The 23,172-nt window shown below is 36.8% G+C and overlaps 1 protein-coding gene across 1 annotated transcript; it reads left to right on the forward strand.

The window, feature by feature from the left end:
* Positions 1–3,761: 3,761 nt before the first annotated feature.
* LOC110799104 (glutathione S-transferase DHAR3, chloroplastic) lies at positions 3,762–22,644 on the forward strand. Its single transcript, XM_022004304.2, has 6 exons — positions 3,762–4,046; positions 15,397–15,487; positions 15,583–15,726; positions 17,139–17,256; positions 19,363–19,503; positions 22,304–22,644. The coding sequence occupies exons 1-6, from the start codon at positions 3,824–3,826 to the stop codon at positions 22,385–22,387; spliced, it is 801 nt and encodes a 266-aa protein (XP_021859996.1). The 5' UTR covers positions 3,762–3,823; the 3' UTR covers positions 22,388–22,644.
* The last annotated feature ends 528 nt before the right edge of the window (positions 22,645–23,172 follow it).

Below are 23,172 nucleotides of genomic sequence, written 5' to 3' on the forward strand. Positions count from 1 at the left end.
CGGCCATGACACTGTACCTCCGCACAGACGGCGCCAAATGTTGTGGGATCTTTTACGGTGCTGACGTGGCACGCATTCCTCGGAGGTATCAAGTATGACCTGGCACGAACTTCTGGCAACCTGCAAAACAAGAATATTCCCGTAGGAATATTCCCTCTGATGCTTAAGTAAGTATAAGCTAGAGAGATAAGTAATTTGTAGAGAGAAGGCAGAGCAAAGATAGGTTTTCGTTGGTGGGCAAGAATTGAATTCCCTTCTACCTAGGGATCTGCACTATTTATAGTGCTAGGGTTTCTCGGGAACTGGTCCTGCATGATTGAGTGTTTACGCAAGATTGGGACACGTGTCCTGCATTGGTTTTTGAGGCTTGTTTAGGACCAATGTGGACTTCTTAATCGCTTGGGCCTGGGCCCTGTGAAGTTGAGAAATGCCCGTAGACAAGCTTTTGGCCCCTTTTTCTGGGCTTTGATAGTACGGTCAAGTGGCATTCTTTTAGGCCACATCAGTATTTATTTAAGAGATACACTTGCCATTTTTAGTAACTTATCAACCCCACCATCTAATTAAATAATACATCTAATTTACCCTATGACCCACCATTCTATTAAATAAATAATTTCATAAACCCACCCCACCTCCCATCACTCAAAATAACATGGTCCCCACTTGTTTAATTATTAAAATATCTACCCAACCCCACTTGCTTTATTATTTTATTTCATTCAATTATTCTTCTTAATACCCGCGCCCGGCCAAGTGTATCTCTTAAATAAATACGGAGGGAGTATTTGTTTTTATGTTCTGTACCTTTTTTTGCATATTTGTGAATTTTAATTTCATTTTCTAAAGTTTTTAATTCATGTTCTAAATTTTTGGTTTTATGTTCTGCACATTTTATGCACTAGTCTGAACTTTTATTTTATTTTATTTTCTGCAGTTGGAATTATTATTAATGAACCATCAAGTTCTTCCGTTGGTACTCCTAGAGTGTTTACTTCATTGTGTCCTGGTGGTACTAGAGAATAGATTCCTTCTTGCTCCGAGAAGTTAAAACCTATTGTCGGAATGAACTTTAAAGATCCCGAGGAAGGTTTATCCTTTTATAAAGCTTAGGCTACTGCTTCAGGTTTCACTTTTAGAAAAAGTACTACTACGAGAAGGAAAAAGACCGGTGTAGTTGCATTCCAGTATGTTGTGTGCAATAAAGAAGGTTTTAAGGCGTCTCGTAAGCCTATGTTGGATGCTGTTGAAGAAAAATCAGACAAGGCTCGGTCTACACAAAGGCGAATGCTTACTCTTGTTGGTTGTGGGGCTCAAATATGTATGAAAAACATTAATGTGTCATATGTTGTGACATATTTCAAAGAAGAACATAATCATCCCCTATACACTCTTGGTTGTGCTAAATTTCATAAACATGGGAGGAAAATGACTCTTTTACATAAGAAGATTATTATTGATAATTCAAAGGTGTTTTTCATTCTTGTGTTCTAATGTTTCCTTCCTGTGTTCTAATATATTTTGTGTGTGTTCTAAATTGTGTTCTCTGTTTTCTTGCACAGGTTAACATTGGTCCAGTGAAGGCCTTTAGAATAATGAAGGAGTTAACTGGATCATATGACAATGTTGGTGCATCAAAGCAAGATTTCAAAAATTTTCAGAGAGATTTGACGCATTAATTGAAGGATCTGATGCACAAATGTTTATCAATAATTTTCAGAATAAAAAGTTATTATGGAGTGCGTTCAGTTAGATGTAGAAGGTCATCTCTGTAGAGCATTTTTGGAAGATCCTATTTGTACAAAGAATTATGCTCTTTTTGGAGATATGGTTTCATTTGATACCACATTTAAAACAAATAGGTAATGTTCTATTCTTTATGCTTTATGATCTAAACTGTTTGTTGTTATGTTCTAAACTGTTCTGTTTTTCCTAGGTATAATATGATATTTGGGCCATTTACTGGAGTTAATCACCATAAAAAGTGTATTACTTTTTAGTGGTTAATATCTTCCCGAATTGTTATGCTCATAACATGTACTTCATATGTGAAAAAATGTTGTGTCCTTGGGTGAGAACTCAAAACATCAAAAGTTTAATATATATATATATATGTGGATAATATTTAAATTTTTTTACAACTTTGAGCTTAAAGAATGAACGATATTCATTGTTGACTCGCACTGTCATACTCTTTGTCATATATTGATTTGATTTTAACCTGTATATCGCACGAGGTTGAAATCTAGTTAAAATAATTTCAATGTAAAATCATGCACTTTAATTTTTTGGGCATATATATATTTAGAATTAGCATAGATAAAAAGAGACAAATTTAAGGTCTACTCATGTATGGCGTCCTTAAACACTGGTGGTGTTCTTTGGTTAGTAATCTTGGTTAGGATATTCATTAGGAAGATAGGAGAAGGTGTGTGTCGTTGGAGGATCAGGTGTTCCCGAGTTTGGTTTGTGAGAATTAACTTCTTAGTTAATTCTCATTTTAGGTTAGCAACGAGAAATTTTCTCATTGCTTTCAAAAATCCTTATCTGAACTATGCTCCCCGCTTTGTGGGAATTAGACCTGGTTATTGGACAGGGTAGTCCAATGGATATAGGGTTAGGGTCAAGTTAATAGGGCTTTTATTGGCCAGGGCTCTTATTGGACAGGGCCTTTATTGGACAGGGTCATTATAGAGTCAAACTTATACTACAATTATTTTGAAAATTAAAATAGTAATGATACAAAAAATTACGTGTATAGCTTCTTATTCACTTGTACTTGCACATGGCTCTTTTGTTTTTCATTTTTCATTGCTCGTTTATTGACCCGCCCACTAATGACCCGCTATTGACCCGCGACCCGCTTTTGACCCGCCCATTATCGACCCGCTAAAAATGACCATTTCAATACCCGACCCTCTTTTGACCCGCCCCGACCCTAACCCGATCCGCCCGATAACCAAGTCTAGTGGGAATTAATAGCATGCTTACCGAGTCATTGGTAATGACTCCTGTTGTTAGTGAGCAAGGTGATATGCTCACAGTCAAGTCTCATCCAGTCCGGGAAGGTTCTCTTGTTCCTCTTCTTTTCTTGTTTTCCAAGATTCACAAGTTTCCATGGAACTATCTTAAGGTCTACCACACAAGCTTCAACTCCATTTCCAACATGGAAATGATCTCCGGTGAAAATGGAACACTGGATTTCAGCAACCCGGGCCTGCTAGAAGGAGAAGCAACTATTTCTACTATTTTAAGTAGCCTTTGTGTAATAGTTATTAAGGTTAACTAGCTTTTGAGCCCGTTCATTGAACGGGCTCTTACATAGTGTTGTTAAGCCGTTTTTTAAAGTGCTAATTTTATTGAGGGTTTGTGATTTTAGTACGAATATATGATTTATAGAGAAGTGAAATTCGAAAATTGAAAAAATATACCCCGTATAAATTAGATGGTGAATAATGATTGTTAAATCGGGAGATGGAGCGGAAGAGGTTGGATAAATGTATGGATTAAATGGTGAATTGATGTTGAATGAGCAAGATGGAGCGAAAGAGGTGTTGAAAGATGGAGGTGACACTTGTCATATAATAATGAATGGTTTTCCTTTTTAAAGACTAGGTATAGATAGATGTGGCTTTGGTAAATGAATGGTTTTCCTTTTTAAAGACTAGGTATAAATAGATGTGGCTTTGGTAAACTTAGTTTTATTGTAATTCAGTTATTATTAATATAAAATCAGCCTATGTAAAACCAATTGATGCATAAATAGCGGGAGATTGGATTGGTTTCCGCTTTCCACTTTCCAGAAGTAAGAGGCCGAGGCGAAATGTCGACCGTTAAAATAACACCAGTCGCGTATTCACTTTCATCATCGACCCTCAAACGCCAGCTAATCCCAAATCCCCAATTCCACCGCCGCAATCGCACCATTTTCACCCAGCATTTCAAGAACGGAACCCAAAGAAACCTTACTGTGTCCATGTCTAGTTCGGACCCACTCCAAATATGCGTCAAGGAATCTGTCACCACCCCCAACAAGCTTGGCGATTGTATGTACTCTTCTTTCTCTATCTCTCTAATTAATTAATTTTAGTTATCTTGTTAATTGCTTATCTTATTGCCCGCAAAAATGCTGAAGTTGAATTCGGTTAAATTGATGCGTAAGGTTTGGAGGGGTTATACATGGAATCTGGTTTAAAAACTATCAGCAATTGGGATTTGTGCGGCCTCCCTTCGTCCGGATTAATAGCCAAGGCGATAGTGTTGTTTGAACTAGTAATGTGATAACCTTCAACCAGCAGTTTGATTTTGACTGATATTTTATGTGTAGGTTCGGAATTGAATACTTACAAGTTACCAGTGAAATTTATATGTTAGCTATAAAATTAGAACAACTTATTTGGATATTACGTAAATACAAACTGAACAATTTATCGCGCCATGGCCGAACCACTACTCTAAAAGACAATTCCGCGCTACCTTCGATGGAGCAGAACACTTGCGGTTGCCTTTCAGGTTAACATGACACCAAGGTTTGTGTGCACTCACAAGCCTCGGTTGGAGACCAGAAAACTTGCCTAGAACAGAATAGTGTTTGAGAGTTTTAGAGAGAATTGATAGAACAATTTTCGGTGTGTATTTCTGAAGAACGGAAGTGTGGAATATATATGTGAATGGTAACAGCCATAAAACGGCTAGTAGTGGGAAAACGGGAAGTAGTGGGCAGTTACAACGTTTAGTGGAGTAATTGGCAGTTACAACATGTCTGACCAAAAATAATAACCGGCCCACAAAACCCACCCCAGGCCCGCGAACTGCATTCGCCAAGTACCATGGCCCATGGCCTGTGCCCGACCAGGCCGCCCGACGCGCTTGTGTGTTGTGGTCCACCCATGCCACTCTCATGCTTTCTTAAACAAGTGTTTCATGCAAGTCCCCAAATATAAACAATAAATGAAGTTGGTGTTTTTCCCACGTGGGAATTTTCACATTCCCATTTTTTCCACTCATTTTCTTTGCACTCTCACCAAGAACTTCCAACAATCACCCACAGGTTTGAGGATGAGAAGAAAAAGAAAGAAATAAAGGAATAGACTTTATGGGCAAAACAAACAATTGAATAAGTGTCAATGTCTTGCAACTTGAATAAACACTTAGTGACATTCAAAGCTAGGATCTCTTTCCTACCAAGTGACTTTCGTTTTGAACTTAATAGGAGGTTAGAAACCCGTTACTCAAAGCACACAATTGAACATGTATAATATTCTGAATCTCCGCCAATAAGAGTGACGCATTATACTGGCCATACGTCATAACCTGGATGCTCATAGGTGCTCTAGAGAATAGCCCATGCAATTCTCATAGGAAGCGGCCTCACTTCAACACCTAAGTAGGTGATTCCCATCAAGTGTGAGCTACATCACACCACCAAAAATATGGACATGGGTTCATTAAGAGCCGGATGCTCAACCTCGTTCCAAATAGTAGCAAGCACATCATAAACATCTAAGGGATGGACAAAAACAAAAATTTGTGCTTCTGAATTATTACATAATGTTCCTCTTTGAACTCATAGTGAGTAGGAGTTCGTTACCTTACAATTCATCCAATGGGCCTCAAGCCTATCCCCTCCGACGTTTCCAAAACTAGTTTCTTACGTAGGCCTTTTGTTAACGGATCCGCGATGTTCTTTTCAGACTTAACATAGTCTAGTGATATCACTACACTTGACAGCAGTTCTTTGAGAGCCTCGTGCCTCAAGCGGATGTGTCTCTTCTTTCCATTGTAGGCATGGTTGTTTGCCACGACAATAGTTGATTGCGAATAACATTGAAGTGCAACTGAAAGAGTTGGATTCCCCCACAGTGGAATATCTGCAAGTACGTTCCTCAACCATTCTGCCTCATGACCTGCCAATTCAAGAGCAATAAACTCAAATTCCATAGTAGACATAGCAGTACAAGATTGCTTATAAGATTTCCAAGAAACAGTTCCACCCCCTAGGGTGAAGACATAACCACTAGTGGAGTTGATTTCATCAATGCCGGATACCTAGTTAGCATCACAAAATCCCGACTCCTGGAAACTTGGAGTAGTGCAATCCCCAATCCATAGTACCCTTTAGGTACCTAAGCAACCGCCTCAAAGCACACCAATGTTCATTGCTTGGGTTATAAGTGTACCTGCTGAATCTACTTACAGAATAAGAAATGTCAGGTCTAGTGTAATTCATAAGAAACATGACACTGCCAATAATCTTAGCATACTCAAATTGACAAACAGGATCACCTTTGTTTTTCTTTAAATGGATGTTTATATCATAGGGGGTCTTGATTTGGATCAACATTGAAAGAATCAAACTTTTTAAGAAGTTTTTCAACATAGTGAGCTTGACTAAGACATATACCATTTGGAGTTCTAATAATTTTTACTCTCAAAATCACATTTGCCTCACCCATGTCTTCATTTCAAATTTTGAACTCAAAAACTCTTTTGTTTATTTCACTCGATCCAAATCAGTACCAAAAATTAGCATATCATCCACATAAAGACAAGTAATCACACAACCAAATGAATCATGTTTAGAATAAACGCAAGAGTCACCTTCATTTACATGATAGCCATTACTAGTCATTGTTTTGTCAAACTTGTCATGCCACTGCTTAGGGGCCTGCTTAAGCCCATATAGTGACTTGACCGGTTTACAAACTTTGTGCTCTTGACGTGGGACAACAAAACCTTTAGGTTGAACCATATAAATCTCTTCATCTAAATCACCATTCAAAAATACAGTTTTCACATTCATTTGATGCACAACAAGATCATGAATGCATGCAAGAGGAATTAAGGTTCTAATGGTTGCAATTTTAAGTTACAGGAGAGTATGTATCAAAATAATCAATGCCATGTTTTTGGGTAAAACCCCTTACCTAAAGATCCACTTACAAGTACTGGGCTTGCAACCTCTAGGCAGATTAACCAATTCCCAAGTATTATTACTTAGGATTGACTGAAGTTCGCTATCCATAGCCTCTTTTTAGAAAACTGCATCAAGTGATCTCATTGCCTCTTCATAGGTTCTAGGGCCGTCTTCTAAAATAAAGATATACACAAAATCATCAGTAATCAAGAAAGGTCCAGTTAAAAAAGCAGTAATGAAATTATCACCTTAACTTGTTTCCTTTCTTGCCCTTTTGCTTCTCCTTGGCTCCAAATCAGAATCATTATTATTAGTGGAAGAACGAGCAATGGGCAAAATATTAGAAGTGCTAGAAGATGTTACATCATAACTAATGCAAGAGATTTTTAAGGGAAAAGTGTTTTTAAAAAACTCAGCATCTCTTGCTTCAATAATGATACCACAGTTGTTAGCACCCTTAACTAGAAAACGATAAGCATCACTTTGATAAGCATAACCAATAAATATAGAATCAACCGTTTTGGGATCAATCTTGTCTCTCTTGAAACTGGGTATGGCAACCTTTGCTAGGCACCCCCACACTTTCAAGTATTTCAGGCTTGGTGCTCGACCTATCCATAGTTCATATGGGGTTTTGTCCAGCATCTTGTGAGGTACCCTGTTCAAAACATGACAAGCAGAAAGAATAGCTTCCCCCCACATATTATTAGGACTAATAAGCATTGAATTCATCATATTTTTTAAAGTTCTATTTTTCCTTTCAGCAATCCCGTTTTGTTCGGGTGTGTAAGGAGCCGTTGTTTCGTGAACTATACCATTTTGTTCACAAAACGCCTTAGCAGTGTTAGGGTCATACTCACCACCCCTATTACTCCTAAGTCTCTTGATTTTCATGTCTAGCTGATTTTCAACTTCAGCCTTGTACTTGAGGAACATCTCCTCGGATTCATCCTTTGACTTGAGAAGATAAACCATGTTAAATCTAGAGCAGTTATCAACCAAAGTAATGTAATATCTTTTACTACCCCTGCTCTCATAATTTTTAAAATCCCCCAAGTCACTATGATCAAGTTCTAGTACTCCTCTGTCTATTGATTTAAATGACTTCTTTGCAAATTTTGCTTCAGCACAAGCTTCACATTTTGAAAAGTCAATTTTAGAAAAACTTGGAATCATATTTAAGTGTTTAAGTCTTTTGATTGAAGCAATATTAACATGACCCAATCTAGTATGCCATAAATCAATAGACTCAGCAATATAAGCAGAAGAAGTACTAGGTTTCTGATTCATAACTTCAATTGAAACATCAAGAGTAAACAACCCCCTATTACAAAAGTCCTTTACCACAAATTCCCCATTGTGAGTAATAACTAGCCTATAAGAATCAAAAGAAAGCTTCAAACCAGCTATCATGAGTAAGCTACCAGAAATCAGTTTCCTACGCATTTCTAGAACATGTAAAACACTGATTAAAGTAAGATTTTTTCCAGAAATGAGAGTGAGAACGATCTTCCCTTTGCCTTGGACAGTTGCAGAAGCAGAGTTACCCATGAAGACATTTTCATCATCAATCTTCTCATAGGAAGTGAACATTTCTTTGTTAGTGCAAATGTGCCTGGTTGCTCCTGTATCAACGATCCATTCACCAACATCACATGTCAGGTTAGCTTCTGAAACAACAACAACAAAATTGTTAGGATCAACAACAACTTCAACAAGGTGGGCTTGATTCTGATCCGGCTTCTTCTTGACCCTGCAATCCCTAGACTCGTGACTAGCCTTCCCACATTCAAAACAGTTTTCCTTAAACTTATGCTTCTGTATTTTCCCTTGGGGCTTGAACAGACTGTCCTTCCCCTTAAACTTATCAGAATAGAAATTGCCCTTAGGTTCAACAAGATTAGCTTTTGCAGACCCAGAAAACACAGATTGACCCTTATCCTTAATACGGCTCTCCTCCTCAATTTTCAGGTGACCTACGAGTTCCTCTAAGGTAAGGTCTTTCTTCTTATGCATTAACTGATTTCTGAAATCCTTCCATGATGGTGGTAGTTTCTCAATTAAAACAATAGCAAGAGTGATATCACAAATGTTCAAACCCACGACAACCATAACAATGCAAATATTCTAATAAGCATGAATCTGATCTATTAACCACTTGCTAACACAATAACGCATAGTACCAGCATCATCAGTTCCATACTTCTTATCTAAAGCATCCCAAATATCTCTAGCATGATTATAACCCATATAAATATCAAACAATGCATTCGACATATGATGAAGCAACATTCCCTTTCAAGTTCAATCATCCTTAGCAAACTTCATCGCAAAATCATGCAAATCAGATTCATCACCAGGTTTCACAACATCAGCAATAACATATGCAACATCAATTTGTTCCAAATAAAATCTCATCCTAACAGCCCAACGTTTATAATTATTTCCATCAATAGGTTCCAATTTCAACATGTCACGAATTAGAAATTTCGAATTCATAGCCATAATATTGTCTTTTAGATTGTTAGCTACTCCCTCCGTCCCAGATTAGTTGTTACACTTTCCTTTTTCGTCCGTCCCAAATTAGTTGTTACACTTCTAAATTAGGAATGACCCCACAATTATTATATTGTCTCTCTCTTCCCATCAAATCTTTTTTGTCCACACACCCTCTCTCATTCAATTAAAAATATACCTCACTAACTCTTATCACATCTATTTTTTCAATAAAATAACAATTGATAACCAAACTTTGTAACAACTAATTTGGACGGAGGGAGTATAAAATTAGAACAACTTATCTGGATATTACGTAAATACGAACTGGACAATTTGTCACCCCGTGGCCGACAACTGCTCTAAAAGACAAATCCGCGCTACCTTAAGCCTCGGTTGGAGACCAGAAAACTTGCCCAATAATGTTTGAGAGTTTTAGAGAGAATTGAGAGAACAGTTTTCGGTGTGTATTTCTGAAGAACAGAAGTGTGGAATATATATGTGAACTGTAACAGCCATAAAACGACTAATAGTGGGAAAACGGGAAGTAGTGGGCAGTTACAACGTTTAGTGGAGTAATTAGGCAGTTACAGCATTTAGTGGAGTAATTGGGCAGTGACAACATTTAGTGGTTGATTACTTCTTCTGAACGTTAGAATTAATCAAAACCACTTATGACAAAAAAGAATAACCCGGCCCACAAAACCCCCCCACGCCCGAGATCTGCATTCGCCAAGGCCCATGGCCCAAGGAACCAAGCCCGACCCGGCCGGCCGGTCGGCGCGCGCGCGTGTGTGTTGTGGTCCACCCTTGCCACTCTCATGCTTTCTTAAACAAGTGTTTCACTCAAGTCTCCAAATATAAACAATAAATAAAGTTGGTGTTTTTTCAATGTGGGACTTTTCACATTCCCATCCCACTCATTTTCTTTGCATTGTCACCAAATTTCCAACACTAAAACACCTCTTCCCTTAAGTTTAACATAGATCTTTTTATGAAGGTGTTCTGTTTGCCATAATTTGATTACATTGTTCAGCTATATTAGATGTGTGGGTCGTTTGTTTGGTGGGATAGTGAGTAGGGATAAGGATTTTTTATCCCAACTCCCCCTTATCCCATGTTTGTTTGGAAGGAATTGTGATTTTGCAAGGGATAGGGATAGGGGCAAAATGACCCCTTATCCCTCCAATCTTGTACCGGAGGGTAGGAAGGAGGGGGGTTTCTCCTTGTCGTGTGAAATGACGACTTCACCCCCTCTACTGATTGCTTCACCTTCCAAATTCCAACATAATCATAGATTTTTCATGTCATTTCTTTCTTTATTATTGCTAGTCATCTTCACCAGATTTTTTTATTTTTTTGATAATCAGTAATCTTCACCAAGATCTACTCGAAGAATATGTGAATTTGATTTTTTTTTTTTTAAATTTAATTAAATCTCGTTTTTTAGGGATTACGGATGATTTGGAATGTTGGAGAAGGTTCTTAAAAAAAAAAAAGACCGGAAATGGAGAAAGAATGAATAGGAGGAGAGAGAAATTAAGCCAATTGTAAAAAAACAAAGGTCTAAGTTACATAAATGGAGGTTAGAGGAGAGAGGTGAAAGTGGAGAAAAAGGAGTTGTACCTGTCAAAAAATACAAGAAACGCTGATTTTTTTATTTTTTTAAAACTTTATGTTGAACTTTATGATTTTAAAGGGATAATACAGTAATTTGGTTGTTTTATCTCAATATGTATCCACTACCATGCCAAACAAGGGATAGGGTCATAGGGATAACAGTAAATAATTCTCCATGTTAAATTCCCTGTCCTTGTCCCAATCCCTAATTCCCTATCCCCATATCATACCAAATGAGCCGCAACTGCTTGAGTTATGAACGTGGGAATAGAGTGTAGATTATCCCATATCTTTGTGTTTGGTGGACAGAAAAAGGTAGGGTTAGAACTTAGAAGAGCAAATAGGTAGCTTCGAATTTTGGACAATTTTTTTAAGGTTCAGGCAATCAGATCTAAGTGGCACATCATGTCAGAGTAATATCGTAATACACTAAATTTTCCTAACTTACAAAACATCTTTTAAGGGGGTAGATTGTAATACCCAAAATTTTATAATTTAATAAATACTTACTCCCTCCGTCCCAAAACCGGTGCGGAGTTTAAGACATTTGAATTGGCCTATTAATTTAATGGATGTTAGTTGATAGTGGAGTATTTTTTTAATATAGTTAGTGGGAAATGTGTAAGGGTGGGAAGTGGTGAGTGGAGGGTGTGGATTTTTAAATGATTTTTGTAGGGAGTAGGGGTGTAGGTGGGGTAGTAGGTAAGTGTGAGAAATAATATAATATTGGTAAAGATTTCCATTTATAGAAGCGGTGCAAGTATTAAGGGACGGCCCGAAAAGGAAAGCGGTGCGAGTATTAAGGGACGGAGGGAGTATTTGAAATAAAACTATATTTATTTATTAAACTGAGGTTTTCTAAATTACAAGTATTGTATTTCTATTTTCGGAAAGTAAGAAACCCTATTCTATTATGAGTATGACCCTTGTCATACGAGCATATAAATACCCTTTAACCCTAATTTATCTGAGGTTTTTGCCGTTCTTGTTGATGTTTACCCTCGACCAATCTTCTCTCTTGAGCATTGTTGCATTGCGACCAATGCATGATCAAAGATTACCAAACTCAATTAATTTACTTATACAGTATTTACATAGAATGATGCCTTGATCATACCCCTTTCTCCAATGTCATGTGCTCGCCACCCATTGTCCAAACCAATAAATTCCATGATGAAATCATGAATGATATTTTCCTTTGTAGCATTTCTCTTGCCCAGTAGCCGCAAGCAGTTTGCATATCCTTACATTTTAATATTTTGTATCTTTAAGGCAATCACGTACTTTGGTCTTAATAAATTCTGTGTATATATTATTCTTTAGCTATTATGCGTAACGGCCGTAACCACATGTTACCGATTCCTTGGATTTGGATAGTATTATTTGTCGGTTGGAGTTGTGCATTAATCATTACTCGCATTGTAGATTTGGGTTCCTTATTATATATTTATATTAATCATTAATCATTGTTGTTATTTTATGAGCACAAGTCGTAAGACTTCTAGTTTGTTTGTTGATTGATATTGGAAATTTCTATTGTAAAATTTGTTTATTTGTTGATTGAAAATTTCATACGACCCACTATAATAGTTTTTTAATGTAAAATGACCTTACCTTTTTATTGATTTTCCTACTTAATTTATTTGCTCTTATGTATGATTTGCAGTGTTATTTGATTTCATCTGTATATTTGACATTTGACAGAACGTAGAGTTTTTATGATGATTAATTTTGTTATTGATTTCCCGCAATACAATAATTTTTGTAGCTTGAACATTATTCATTCGAGTGCTATTTTGATTTGTCGAGTTCTATATGGTCGAGGGACATAAAATTCTATTGTGGTATATGCACGGTTAAACATGTGATCAGTATTAAACTATTACTCCCTCAGTTTTTTTCTAATTTTCTAAATGCATGACTTCTACATTTGGTAACTTTCTACCATATTTTGTTATTTCTCTCTCGTTCATTTATCCCTAGTCAAAATATTTTATTGTTTTTCTCTCCTTCATGGTCCACACTTATATAACTTAAAAACCCACCATCTCTCACATGCTATCACTATTATGGTTCTCATTGTTGTTTTTCTTTAGTAAATAAATTATCTACTTGCCCACTTACATCATTTAATAATAATTCTGTATGGGTCTCGTAAAACTATGTGCCCATGCTGCCATGCAAGTGATGCATTTAAAAAAATTACGGAGGGTGTAAAAATCGTTCTCATTGTTGTTTTTCTTTAGTAAATAAATTATCTACTTGCCCACTTACATCATTTAATAATAATTCTGCATGGGTCTCGTAAAACTATGTGCCCATGCTGCCATGCAAGTGATGCATTTAAAAAAATTACGGAGGGTGTAAAAATCTTAGGATGGTAAATTGCGTTTGGAAGGATCCTCTAAGGTGGCATAATATATTGGTGAAATGGCACAATTCGCTATATAATTTGGTCGGAGCCATGATCATGACCTTAGTCTTACTCTACTTTTTTGAGTTAAAAACATTCATGGGGGGTGTGCACACTTAAGGACTAAGACCTGTTTGGTGTTACATCCAATGGTCCAATGCTATTGGGTGGTGGACTAGATCCACATTTATCTAGTGGTTACATCCAATAGTCTATTACTATTGGGTGGTGGACTAGATCCACACTTCTCTGGGTGGTGGACTCGATCCACATTTCTCCGGTGGTTATGTCCAACACAATATGGTAGTGGTTTCGATCCAACATTCCGCTCGTGGTTACATCATATTATTGGATGGTGGACTAGAATTCACATTCCGCTCGTGGCGAACTTATGATGTTTCTCAATGAACCCTTATTACTTATGGTTATCTGTGTAAGGTTTAATAAGCATTCTTTATCTACTTTTGTACTTGTGTGCTTGTTGAGTTGTTATGTGATTGGCTATTCGATGTGAAATGATCACTATCTTTTTGCTGATGCGTGTGTTTATTTGCTACGTGTGTTTGCGACCATGTCTTTTTCTGATGTTGGCCCTGCGATGATGTTTCACTTGGAAATTTTCCTTCTCTTGTGTGGGCTATGTAAAACGTCGAATTTCTCGGCCGGTGTATATCGGATTTTGAGGCTTGCCGATATGAGATATGCCAATTTATCACTTCTTTTATAAAAAGGTGATATTTCGCACGGTTTGACCTGAAAGGTCCAAATTGCTCGAGATAAAGCAATATCATTTGCGAGTTGACCACGTCCTTGAGCGTTTGATTGAGGAAAGGGAAACTAGAGGGAAAAGGAAGAAGCAGAATTATAGATTCCCATTAAAGGAAGTAAAGAACACGAAGAGGAAGGAGATGTAAAATAAAAAGGAGAGAGTATATCCTTTTTTTTCATGTGACTGCTGGCTTGGGGCAAGTGGGGAACCGTGTTGGGCTTTTTTCTCTTTTTAATAGGTGGCCAAGGTCCGACTTGGGTAGGTGGGTACTAGACTTTTTAATTAAAATATTAAAACATATGGGTAAAAGTGAAAAGTAGAAACAATCAAACAATTAAACAAACCCACTAGACCACTATCCATGTGCTTTCTCTCTCATTTTTTACTGTTTTAATTCCCCCAATAATCTTCTCTTTTGTACAAGTATTTTTTAATAACTTTTTATTTCATTCACCAATCGATCATGTGCGACTACCGCGGCCCAATCCGTGACCTGAACCGCGACCATTTCGTTACCGCATCATCTTAACAGTTCCCGCGACCGATGCCGCATTTGTACACCATGGTCAATATTGACCAAAGTAGATTGATCGTCTGAGAAAGATCGCAGATCGAGTTAAAGGAGCTAGAGTGTTTCGAGTAGCATTTAATAAAAAGTTTATACTTTGTAACTAATAGGTCACTTACTCTTTGGGTTGTAAAAGTGGGAAATTGAAAGCCTTAGCGCTTGCCAGTATGGTCAAGTGTGACGGTGATACTCCGATTTAGGTTTAAGCTTTCGCGTTTCAAAGAAAGTTTATTTATTTTCAATTTATTTTAATTTATAGTTGGTAAATCGAGGGTGTGACAAATATGTTATGCTTGTGTTAGAGCTAGATGATGCATGCATGAGGGGGGATACAAGATTTAACATTCTTTTTTTAACAAACAAAAGCTAGCACGAGGCACAAGGGACAGTTGCATCTCGACCAAGCTCATTGCTTAGCTCAAACTCCTAGAATTTTCCGTCTACACGATATTAGGATTAACATTTTGTAATTTCTTTCAGAAATGGCTATTTCTCAGAATTTGTGTGATGCAGAGCTGAAAGCCTGAAACATTTATTTTGGATTGTTCGATCATCTGATAGATAGCTTAACAAGATTTATGTTACCATCAATTTATTTTTCCACTCTAATGCAGGTCCATTTTGCCAAAGAGTGTTGTTGACTTTAGAAGAAAAGCATCTCCCTTATGATATGAAGCTGGTAGACTTAAGTAACAAGCCAGAGTGGTGAATTTTCTGCAGCTAATTATCAAATTAGTTAATTTTTTTTTTCCTTCCCGAATTTCGCAATTTATCTGCTAGTCTTTGTCATTTGATCTCAGGTTTACAAATATCAATCCAGATGGTAAAGTACCTGTGGTGAAATTCGATGAAAATTGGGTTGCAGATTCAGATATCATCGCAAAGTCCCTAGAAGAGAGATACCCAAATCCACCTTTGGCAACACCTGACGAGAAGAGTTCAGTGTATGTTCCCTTTTTCATTATTGTTTGTAGGTTTGGAGTTTGGCTGTATGTAGTTAATATGGGTTTGGAACCATCCACACAGTCTTCTTAATGTTCAATTTTTTATTTAATTCCTCAAAAGAGAAATACTACATACCTCTTTAGTTGTTATCTTGTTGATTTGAAATTTCACTATCTTCTGTGACAATTATTTTTAGGCCGGGAGAGTATCATTTTCTGAAGTTTCCTGAATCTGAATAATAGTACCATGTATATGTTTTTCCATGTAATTGCAATATGAAAAATAGGTGATATCACTTGCATAGCTTTAGTAAGGAAAATATTCCATGTATGAGAATAGTGATTGAATTGTGACACTATCCACTGTCTGGATTATCACCTCCATGTGTTTTATTTTCCGGTTTCCATTATGATAGTAAGAAGTTAAGGAGGAAGCAAGTCAAGAAGTCAAAATTGTAGTTTTGAGCGCAGTCATGGAGCAGTTAACGTAGGATATTGCTGGTGTTACATTTAGATTTGCTGAATGGGTGAACAATCATTTTGAACTTTGCAGATTGCACCCAAATGAATATTCTTTTAATCTTTTGGCACTTGAAGGAGTAACTTTTCCCTTCTTTGTTCTATTATTGATGTGAGAGATTCTGAAAATTTCTAAGTGACAATTGAGAGTTGGAGATGTAAGACTTTACTTACTTACGAATCCAATGAAATTGATCTTTTATTCAGCTTAGTAGTGGATTCCTATGAAATTAATCCATCAACATAATAACCTATTGCAAATGTTGAAATGTGATGTTCTGTCCATGTTACGTACTCGTAACAAGTACTCTGTATACCAAGTACTCTGTATCTTTCTTCATTAAGTTGAAAATCCTATTGATATTTTATAAAACTGTGATGTCATGTAGTTAATTTGTTCTTGATTGCTTCAAAGAAGAATCATAGAATATCACAGTTTTCATATGAGTGTATACCATATATTTATTAGTCATTCCTTGATATTGAGGAATGAGGAATTAATTAGCTGATGACAAATTTGAGGTGTATTCTTGCAGAATATATTTTCTTTTATTAATGTCGTTCTTTCATGATTGAACTTCTTAAATTCATATGTAGTGCATTTATTATTTTTACTCCAGCAGTCCAGCTATCAGGGTTTCCTGTTGGCTGTATCTGAATCTGGCTTCTTGGCAATGCCATGGAATATGAATAACAGGATATTAGACTGCTTACTGCCTGTAGTCCCACATTGTCACCGATACCACTTTTTCCTTGGTTGTGTATTAAGAGTTGAGGTTCAGTGCTGCAAGTTGTATAAGTTATGATGTATGATCTATTTGACATCATTGAATTTGTAGCTAGATTCTACATGGTATGTCAATGTCTCAAACTCTTGACTGTTTTTTGTGCAGTGGCTCAAAAATCTTTCCTGCATTTGTTGGTTTTATTAAAAGCAAGGACCCCAGCGATGGAAAAGAGCAGGGATTACTGAACGAGCTCAGTTCCTTCAATGATTACCTGAAAGAAAATGTGAGATCCTCCTTCCTGGGCACCAACCATCACCCCTCCCCTTAGATGAGCCCCATTTTATCCAACTACCTAGTATTAGATACTAAGAAGACGATTGGTATCTTATCTGCACTTGACCTCCTTTTCCATGCTTACCTCTCTCATTTTATTTCAAACTGCTTTAAATTCCTTACTAAAGTGGCAGCTATGAGTGTGCTAGGCGGTCGCTACACCTATAAAATGTATAACCTCACTTGTCATGCTAGCTAAGTAGTAAGTAGTATGGTAGTTAAGGGTCAATAGGCTCGATCCACATGAATCTTAATGCAAGTATCTTTCATAATGGTTAGCCCCCTCAACAGTCATCCATCCCAAACTCTCCTTTTTTATAGATCTGTGTTGCCTATAATATGGTATGCCTGACTCCTTATTTAACCAACTTCTTTCGTGTAATCAAGCTACTAGCTAAATTTAGCATTTTGATATTCCAATAATGAGAATTCCTCTGTCTAGCTAGAAGGTCTTATTTCCATGGATCAACTAAATTGTCTATTGCTGAGATTTGCAATCCGGAATTTCATCTTCTGATGTTTCATGAGATGATATCCAACCAAGCAATTAGGGAATCCAACACAATTACAAATCATCAAGCCATTAGCAACATAAATCGTTAAATTACAAAGTGCTCCAAATGAAGTCACATTATTGGGTATTTTTAACCCAAGCCCTAGAAGAAAAGACTACTCACCACTCATGGACTAGGAGTAAAACTTGACAGTAATTAAGCACTATATCTAATTAAGCAGGCATTAAGAAAGTAGTAAGCAAAAGCATGAAACTATTGATGTAAGTAAGGAAAATTCTCAAGAAGCTTAAAGGAAATAGTTAAATTTTTTTATATAAGTTTGAAATCCAAGTTCCAAACTAATTTCTCACTCTATTTCTACTTCTTCACGTTAGAAAACTCAAGAACTCAAAAATCCTTAAATTTTAGGTTAAGTCCTCTAAATTACAGCTAAGCCTCCTCAATGGAGGGAGACGGATAGAACATTCCCTATATAAAACGGAAAAAGAAAATAAAAAGTCCACACATATAAGTAGAAACGCCTGTCATTTCTTCGCTGCAGTAGATTTGAGAGTCCAGCCCGGGGATGCTCCAGTCATCTATCCGCTTCAGCGGCTAATTTTCAAACGTTCCTGCTGCTCCAAAAGTTACTGGCGTGTATGCTGAAGCAAATTTCCTACTCTGGATGTGACTGGGACCTTGGCTCCTATTAAATTCTAGCTTCATGCTTGCACCTTGCGAGCTCTTGAGCCTGATACTCATTCCCAAATCTACTTAGGGGTTAGGCTAGTGATTTAATGGAGTTGTCGCGGAGGCATACTTACATAGAAGATAACAATACAAAACAACTGCGGAGTATAGAAGAGTTGAAAACGTTTGAAATCGTCAAAATAAATCTAAGCTAAGCCAAACAACCTATATGTGAAAACAATGACAAGCAGGTCTATATACAACCGCACTTACGGGAAAAGGAACTCAAAACTACTAAAATTGCAAGGTCTAAAGTGAGATAAATCTTTTGTCCTGGTGAATGGATTTCGGTTAGGTGAAAACCAATTCAATTTGCTGGACTGAACCAAACAGTGGAATTCTGGTAGCTGACGTACTTTGCTACATTGTGGGACCTGTACCAGAGATGACTGAATAATACAGTTGCTATTGGTTGCTGCTTGTTTTCTCTTATGAGTGACTGTTTTCTTGTAATACTATCTGATGTATTCTAGTTTAGTGACATAAAAGAGACGTACAAGGCTGTTTGCTGGAGCTTGCCCATGGTTGGCAGTCATTCTGGACTAAGGAAGATAGAGTATGCGATTGTCTAACATGTTAACAAACCAATGGAATATCCTGATGTCTTTGGCTTCAGAAATTTGAACACTAATCTGCTTGCTCACACTCTTTGCAGATTTCCCAATCCCACCTTTCGTTGCTTAATATGAGCCTCATACTTGGAAAAGTCTCAATTTTGAGATTTATGTGGGTTTCATGGTGGTTGGAGTAACATTTGTAGTTAAACCAGTCGAACATCTAAACTTTACATATTGATCGATATCTACTTGTAGGGACCTTTTATCAACGGGGAGAAGATCTCTGCTGCGGACCTAGCTCTTGGACCAAAGCTTTACCATATGGAGATTGCATTGGGACATTACAAGAATTGGTCAGTTCCAGAGTCACTTCCGTATGTGAAGTCTTATATGAAGGTATCTCTTGTCTGTTTACTCTTTTACCTCAATCAGCTTCTGTCATCTTTAAGAAAGTAATTGTAAAAGAAATTCAGGAGGGAATTGAAAGTGCATTTAAGTCAAAAAAAATTCTCTTTTTATTTTCTTAATTCTTATGGGATAAAGAGAATTAAAGAGAGTGAATCACAATAAAATAAAATAAAAGTAAATTAAAGAGGAGGGTCCTAGAAGCATTCATCAATCGAGGATTGAATCGGGCCAATCACATTTGATCTTTTTCCTCTTGTAACTGCTTGACTTGAAGAAACAAGTTGGAGTCTCTTTGTGGTTTATTCCAAATATGATCTTGGACACCATACTTGTGTATATCTTGATGTTTATAACAAATTTACTACTTTGATTTTCTTACTCCTATACTCTAACCCCCTATAGGGTGACTTGTTCCATCACTGCCATGTGGACCTTGATTTCAGAGCTTTGACTTCATATCAGGACTAAATTACATTTTGATAATTGAATCTGGACCCTGATGAAACTCAATCTGAACACAATGCGTCAATTTTCTTCCCTTTTCACCTGACTCCCTAGATATTCCATCCGTTTCTTAAAACGTCTCCTGTTTTCTTAATCGGGATTCCCAAAAAATGTTTTCTTCTTCGATTTTAAGCCTTAAACTTTTCCTACTTTCCCAAAAAAATTTGCCAAAAGAACAATTAAAAAAATACAACAGGATTGTTTTTTCTTACACACACTTGCCTTTTCCCACTCAACCATCCCCACATCCAGTTTTTGGTACTTTTTTGTTAAACAACCATTAAATTATGTATATTCCCGATACAAGTAAACAACCATGATATTTTCTTACACACATACAATTTTTTAATACCCGTGTTTTCCATCAAATAGGAAACGTTTTAAGAAACAGAGGGATTAACAAATTCCCTTTTACTGCTTTTTGCACGATCACGGATTTTTTGTAGTCAATCATAAATAAAGAGTGATTCCATGCTATGATCCTCGCTCTTCTGGTATTTACATGCTTCATATTAATCTCAAGTTCAGAACTTATATCTTCATATTAACAACATAAAGGAATAATTGAGTATAATAATCCTCTCTTTTGGAATTTCTCTTTTATTAATCCCACATATGACTTTTTTTTTTAATAATCTAACTTTTTGGACTTATTTTCTTTTAATGGTCCCATATGACCGTCCACGTGAGTAACCGGTTATCTTTCTTTAATTGCTCTTCACTCCACAAGTTCACCCACCAAAAATTATGCCTCGACGAGTCGTCGGACCATTAAAAGATAGGGGTTTGCTGACTTGAAGGAAAGAAGGAGGAAAGAAAACATGCAGGGGAAAAAAACCTATTAAAAAAATTAGACGAATAGCAGAGTGAGTGAGTGACACATAGGGGTTTGCCGACTTGAAGGAAAGAAGAAGGAAAGAAAACAAGGAGGGAGAAAAAACCTATTAAAAATATTAGACGAATAGCAGAGTGAGTGAGTGACACGTGTCAAGGTAACCTGCTACAACAGGTTGGTTATCTGCCAAGACCTTTAAAAGAGAATAGGTCTAAAAGATTGGATTATTAAAAAAAAACTCATATGTGGGATTAATAAAAGAAAATCAACCAAAGGTAGGATTATTGCAATCAAATTTTCCCACCATAAATTATTGAATTGAGAGAACAGAAATTGAACGGAAAGAGTGTGACTTTCAAGCTTAAAATCACAAATGGCCTGGTTTAGAAGACTAAAGATAACAAGATTATGGATCTGCATATATTCCTCTTCATCTGCACACTTGCGTTGATTACTCATCTACTTTTTATCGTAATTTGACGCCTTCATGTCCTCTCACTTTAACATACAAGAAAAATGTCCTCATTTGGCATCTATCTTATTTGAATTTACTACGATTGTATCCCTAAAAATATAATACCTTCGCCAATCCAGAGGAGTCTGCCCCAGTTGTGTTGTTCGACTTATTCTCACTTATTTCAGACAAAATAATAAGTTCAGTTAAGTTCAGATAATATAAAAATAAGTTTTTTTTTAGACATTTTCTCTCACAAATAAGTTTATTTCAGATAAAATAAGTTCAAATAAGTTAAGATAATTTAAGTTAAGTTCAGATAAGTTCAGATAAGTTCTCATGAGTTATATAAATTCAGACAAAATAAGTCGAATAGAACGGAGCCTAAACTAAAATAGACACGCGCTCACACACACACACTCAAAGGAACCAACATAACCAATAAAGAGTACCTGAAACCTAACCCTCGGTCAAAATTGTCTAATACCAAACACATCAATTAAAAAATGTAGAAAGTTGCAATGATTTTTAAATAACTAGCAAGGTAAAAGATACTTAGTTGAAGCAATGTAGTGAACTAACCTTATCACCTTTAATCTAAACCAAAACACTCCCAGAAAACGCGGTGTCTGAAGAAATAATCCCAGTCTGAGGTGATACATAACCCTATAAATAATGAATTAATGTCAAGTCTTGGAGGAAGGGAGAATGAAATAGAAACGAACCAGCAGAGGCTTCTAAACAACTATAATTAGCTACGGACTACAGAGTGGGGTTAGGTTGGGTTGGGCAAGTAAGAGAAGCTTCGACTTTAATTCAATTAAACGTGCAAATCCTGACTTCCATTTTTCCTTTTAAGTTGTTTCTTTCAACTGTTATTGAGCCTTTTTCGCAAAGAGTTGGATTGTTGTGTGCAAAGCATTTGAAAGATCCTTCTTATCCCCACTCACTACTGCACCTGCCTCTACGTCTGATCGTCTATTTCGTGTGTGCAGAATATATTTTCCAGGGATTCATTTGTGAAAACAATTGCATCAACAGAGGATGTGATTGCCGGCTGGGCAAAGCACACAAGCTGAAGCTGTCCAAGATATATGGGCACTTTGATTCCCTGCAGGAAGACTACCCTTGGTGTGAATGGTTGGGTCTTAAGATATCAAAATGATTTTGGCAACTTGCAATGGCTTGAATGTAAATTAAGCATCCTAATTGTGTAGTGTTGTAAAGACTTGTATACTTACAAAATCCATGAAAAGTGTTCAGTGTGAAAATATTAAATGTCGGGTAATCCATGGTCACATTAACATCAATCCTTGAGTGAAACTTTTCATTATAATTCTTTTTTTTTGGGACAAGGAGTTCATTAAACGAAGAATGTATTACAACATATATATAGGAAAACAGAAGGGAACTAACATACAAACTACACGTTGAAAGAAATTACAAACATTGGAAACCAAACCACAACCGGATTGCAAGACCAAAACCTTACTGATTTGCAGCTCCAAACCACAAACTCGAACCCTGCAAAACAAACTACTTACCAAAACTTCTGCCAAATTTTTTGAGAGGATGAATATTAGGGGCACTTAAAACAGAGCAAAGAAGGGACAATGACGTCGGTAAAGGGGCCTAAACCACGCAAAAGCAACGTAACTAAACTTTGATGGAGGATTATGAGAGATCGCACTAGAATGCCATACCCTAACCACTCCTAGGGATCGAATTGCACTTCTTGAGAGTCTTGAGACATTGCCAAGGGAGCCACATTACTTAGTGGCTCCTCGATGGATACACCTGCATCAAAAGTGCAGGACATCCTGCATCCCACGACAAAAGAAAACAGGAAACTTGAGGGCTTTGC

Source organism: Spinacia oleracea, chromosome 1, assembly GCF_020520425.1.
Source record: "Spinacia oleracea cultivar Varoflay chromosome 1, BTI_SOV_V1, whole genome shotgun sequence".
In the NCBI taxonomy this organism is placed as follows: domain Eukaryota; kingdom Viridiplantae; phylum Streptophyta; class Magnoliopsida; order Caryophyllales; family Amaranthaceae; genus Spinacia; species Spinacia oleracea.